The 3969-nt window shown below is 45.9% G+C and overlaps 1 protein-coding gene across 1 annotated transcript in view; it reads right to left on the bottom strand.

Annotated features, from left to right (window-relative positions):
• Positions 1-1897: 1897 nt before the first annotated feature.
• Positions 1898-3969, bottom strand: part of LOC119432482 (uncharacterized) — an 8084-nt gene continuing 6012 nt past the window's right edge. The window contains exon 2 of the mRNA XM_037699647.1: positions 1898-2296. Within this exon, the coding sequence (XP_037555575.1) occupies positions 1898-2296 (399 nt within the window). The remainder of the gene's footprint in view (positions 2297-3969) is intronic.

Here is a 3969-nt window from a genome sequence, read left to right as displayed (position 1 = left end):
CGCCAATGGCGAAGGCGTGGCCAAGGCGATACTATCGCTGCTTGTGTTGTAGTGCACGTTAAAGAACCCCAGGTGGCCAAAATTAATCCGGAGCCCTCCACTACGGCGTGCTTCATAATCAGAACTGGTGTTGGCACGTAAAACTCCAGAAAGAGGATACTATCGCCGAAAGTGGTCGTCGCTGAATCCATCCCCAGGAAATGCGCTTCTTCGGTGGTTGATAAGTTTCTCCTATTATGCGACCGGTGCTAAGCTGAATAGATGAGCGGCTGCGTTAGCACCGCATTCTTCTTCCAACGGGTACAACAGAAAGCCAAACCCTGCATTGCAAGAGGTGTAGCTACCGACCACACTTTTTGCATGTGTCAGTCATGGTTAAGAAGTGAAATAGACTGCAAAGGGAGCTATGTGAAGCTTTCCGTATCGGAACATTTGGCACAGAATTGCGCGTAGGTAAACCCCCTATCCACTTTACTGATAAAGAGCGGGAATTCTTAAACGAGACACTAAAGATCCCCGGCTGAGCACGTGTTCTTAGGCATTTTCTTCTTTCTTCATTTGTTTCCTTGCGCTTGCGCGGGCGTGATTTGTGGGATTGTCTTCAAATTGAAACTTAGTGGTAAGTCCAGCGTTCGTCCTGCGTCCTCCTCTATACTTGTGCTCGATTCTTTTCAGCTGACTGATCCATCACACCCTCATTACGCACGAACTCGCACAGCAAATCACACTACGTATATGCACATAACCGCGATCCTAATAATTTCGGCTTTATGCATTGTAAACATGGAATGAACACAACTCCAAAGGGTCAGTTTCTTTGGTTCGTGTTTGTTGGTTTACGGTCCGTACGTGAATGACTCATGTTCACGTTTATTCCTAACTTTTTATTTCGTCCCTTCTCCGCATTTTTTTTAACACGAAAGTGTTTTATGCCGGGGTCCACCAAGACTTCACTGACGTATTTCCGTCACGGAAATACGTCAGTGAAGTATTCTAACTCGTAACTAAGTAATACGTCACAGAACATAATACAAAGAAAGAAACCAGAAGAAAAAGTTCCACAAACATGCAAAATTTGGAAATCGAACCCACGACCTCTCGGTCCGCGACGATTGATCGCCGAGCGTTTAACCCATTGCGCCACAAACGCATTTGCAGAGAGCTACACAGACGCGCCTTATATATCTAACACTCCTCCGTGTACCCGCGCTCTTGCTCGGGGCGGTGCCGCCGCCTACGAGCAGAAAAGAGAAGTACTGCATTATGACACTAACGCGCACCGACAGTGAACGCTTCGGTGGTCTCAGCACTACGACGCCTCGATGCCAGCATTCGAAGGGACGCTGGCATCAAGAAGCACTACCAACGCCACCTAGGTGGCGTTCACCGTACTCAGCACAGCGGAGCGTGGCCTCCGCAATTAGCTCTGAAAATGTTTCTGAAGTTGATCGCGGAGGCTGCAATTACGACGCGCTGTACGCGCTGATTTGACTCGGTGACGATTCAGTTACGTGCTTTGCCTTGCGCGTTGTATTAGTGTGTCAGTTACGTGCTTCGTCTTTCGCGTTGTGCTAGCGTGTGCAGCGTAGTGCAGCTTCCATATGCACGACGGTTGCTCATGGTCATCGACGTTGGTAGTCGTGATGGAGGAGACGTGCCACCAGGCGTCAGCGTGGGTGCATCAACGCCTAAGGGCGCTTTAGCCACAAAACACCAATAGACATTATATATCAATGTGCAATAAACATTACACTACTTCTGTGAAGACACGTTTCACTTTCGTGTTCTATACCGATTCCTATATAAGAGGGATCAACCACATTTTTTACCGGAACTGGGGCCATTTCCTTGTGATTTTGTTTTTTCTATGCACATTTCGTACCAGCTATAGCTGAGGTCAAATATTTATTCGTACCAGGTATCCGTCGCTCCGGTGCTGGGACATGCGCAGTGCCAGGCAGGTGCCGGCCATGTGCAGCACCGACCACCACGTCCAGTTCACGAACATCGTGTCGTGCAGGATGGGGTGGTCGCGACGCGACGCGCACGCCATCATGAACAGGGAACCCACCGAGGACGCGTGTACCGCCGAGCAAAAGCACGCCAGAAGAGCGAAGGCGGACCGCAGAGGCGGCGCCACAAGCGCGGCGCGCCATCGTAGATACTGCGCGTAGTTGGAGACGAGCAGCAGTCGGGGCGCCACGTGCAACGCGACGACCGCACGCCAGACGCAGCATAGAGGCCAGACGTCGGTGACAGTGCTCAACGATGGCCAGGAGTTTGTCACTGATACACCCTGCGATAAAAGCAGAGATACTCAATCGTACCTTTTACGGAACGCCGCAACGAACTACGGACATGCTACGCGTGTCTGCGCGCTTCGGAATTCCGCCAAATGTTGTCGAATTCGACATTTTTTTCAGCTCGTTTTGGTTGACAGCTCAGCTGCGCCCTCTCCGATTGGCTCAAAATGCGAACATGTCGGAGATCGGCAATGTGGGGACGCTGGACAGTGTCCAGGAGTGCTATTCTGGACATCTTCAAATTCGGCCACTTTGTCCAATTCTGTATTTACCTAATTTTGAGCCAATCAGGGAAGCCGTAGCAGCCCTCTGAGTCAATCAGAGCTGAGAAGATGGCGAATATGACAATGCAGCTAAATTTTAAAATGTCCTCAATGGCACACCAGGTGTCAGTCTTTGGTGTGGTGAAGTAGAGTTATTGTATATGCTGTATAGTGATCATAGTCATGATGATGATGATGATGATGATGATGATGATGATGATGATGATGATGATGATGATGATGATGATGATGAAGGCGTCGTCTTAGACGCAATTGTTGGTGAAAATGCCATCAAGCTGCCTTTACTTGTCTGTTGTATTTTCCTAATGCTGGAAAAATTTCCAGCATTAGGAAATTTAATGCTGGAAAAATCGAAACATATTGTTTTAATAAAAGAGAGACGTTAAAGAATTAAATATTACTATTACTATAGACCGATTATATTGCGTTTCTTTCATTCTGCAAAATATTTGCCAATGTTATTTCCAATATACTCAAGGACAATATCATGTGACAATGAAGCGATTGCTACGAGGCCGGACTTTCTGCCCGTGTGTTACTGAGCCACGTAGTCCGGCAACGTTTGACAGTGCCTCTAGTTTCTCGAAAAAGACACTGAATCAGCTTCACGTGTGGCATTTTTACGCATTTGTCCTAATGTGGAATGAAAGAGCAGGAAAATAGGTCACATTTAACACTCATTGATCTATTTTGTCTCTTTTAGCAGTTTTAAACAATATGTTGGTGTGTTGCCTTCCGCAGCCTAAACTAATTTTTGTTTTTGCTTCTTCACAAGTGTTCTTACTTGCGCGTATTTTGCTGCAGTAACTTTCCCTTCATTGGTACTGGAGGTCATTCATGAGTTTGCAATCAGCGCAACACGTACTTGAGTTCAAACAACCGAGAGAACAGGCTGGGTTTATAAACAATGGCCAACAACAATGGTCAACAGTGACGTCATCAATCAGGTGAGTAAAATATCAGCAGGAGTACAAGCAGCCTCTCTTCATGGCAATAATAGATTACGAAAAGGCGTTAAATTTAATATAAACATCAGCTCCTACTGAAGCTTTCCCTATATTATTAGAATATTTTATACATCCATATAATTCTTGTAAAATCTGTATGGATTCCACATATATTGCGTATATTTTCCGTAAGATTTTTACGGAAAATGTATAAAATTATTCAGGTGCATTTGGAACATTTCAGTAGAGCAGTCATGGAGGCATTTTGCAGACAAGGAGTAAAAGAATCATACTTGAATATATTGGCAAACATCTATAAAGATTCCACACCAACTTGAATTCTTCACGAGAAAAGCAGAAAAATATCAATCAAAAAAGGGGTCAGGAAAGGAGGCAACATCTCTCCATGGTTAGTCAATGCGTGCTTGGAAGTAT

The sequence above is a fragment of the Dermacentor silvarum genome, chromosome 11 (genome assembly GCF_013339745.2).
Source record: "Dermacentor silvarum isolate Dsil-2018 chromosome 11, BIME_Dsil_1.4, whole genome shotgun sequence".
Classification (NCBI taxonomy): Eukaryota; Metazoa; Arthropoda; class Arachnida; order Ixodida; family Ixodidae; genus Dermacentor; species Dermacentor silvarum.
This window is presented reverse-complemented; position numbering and strand designations above follow the sequence as displayed.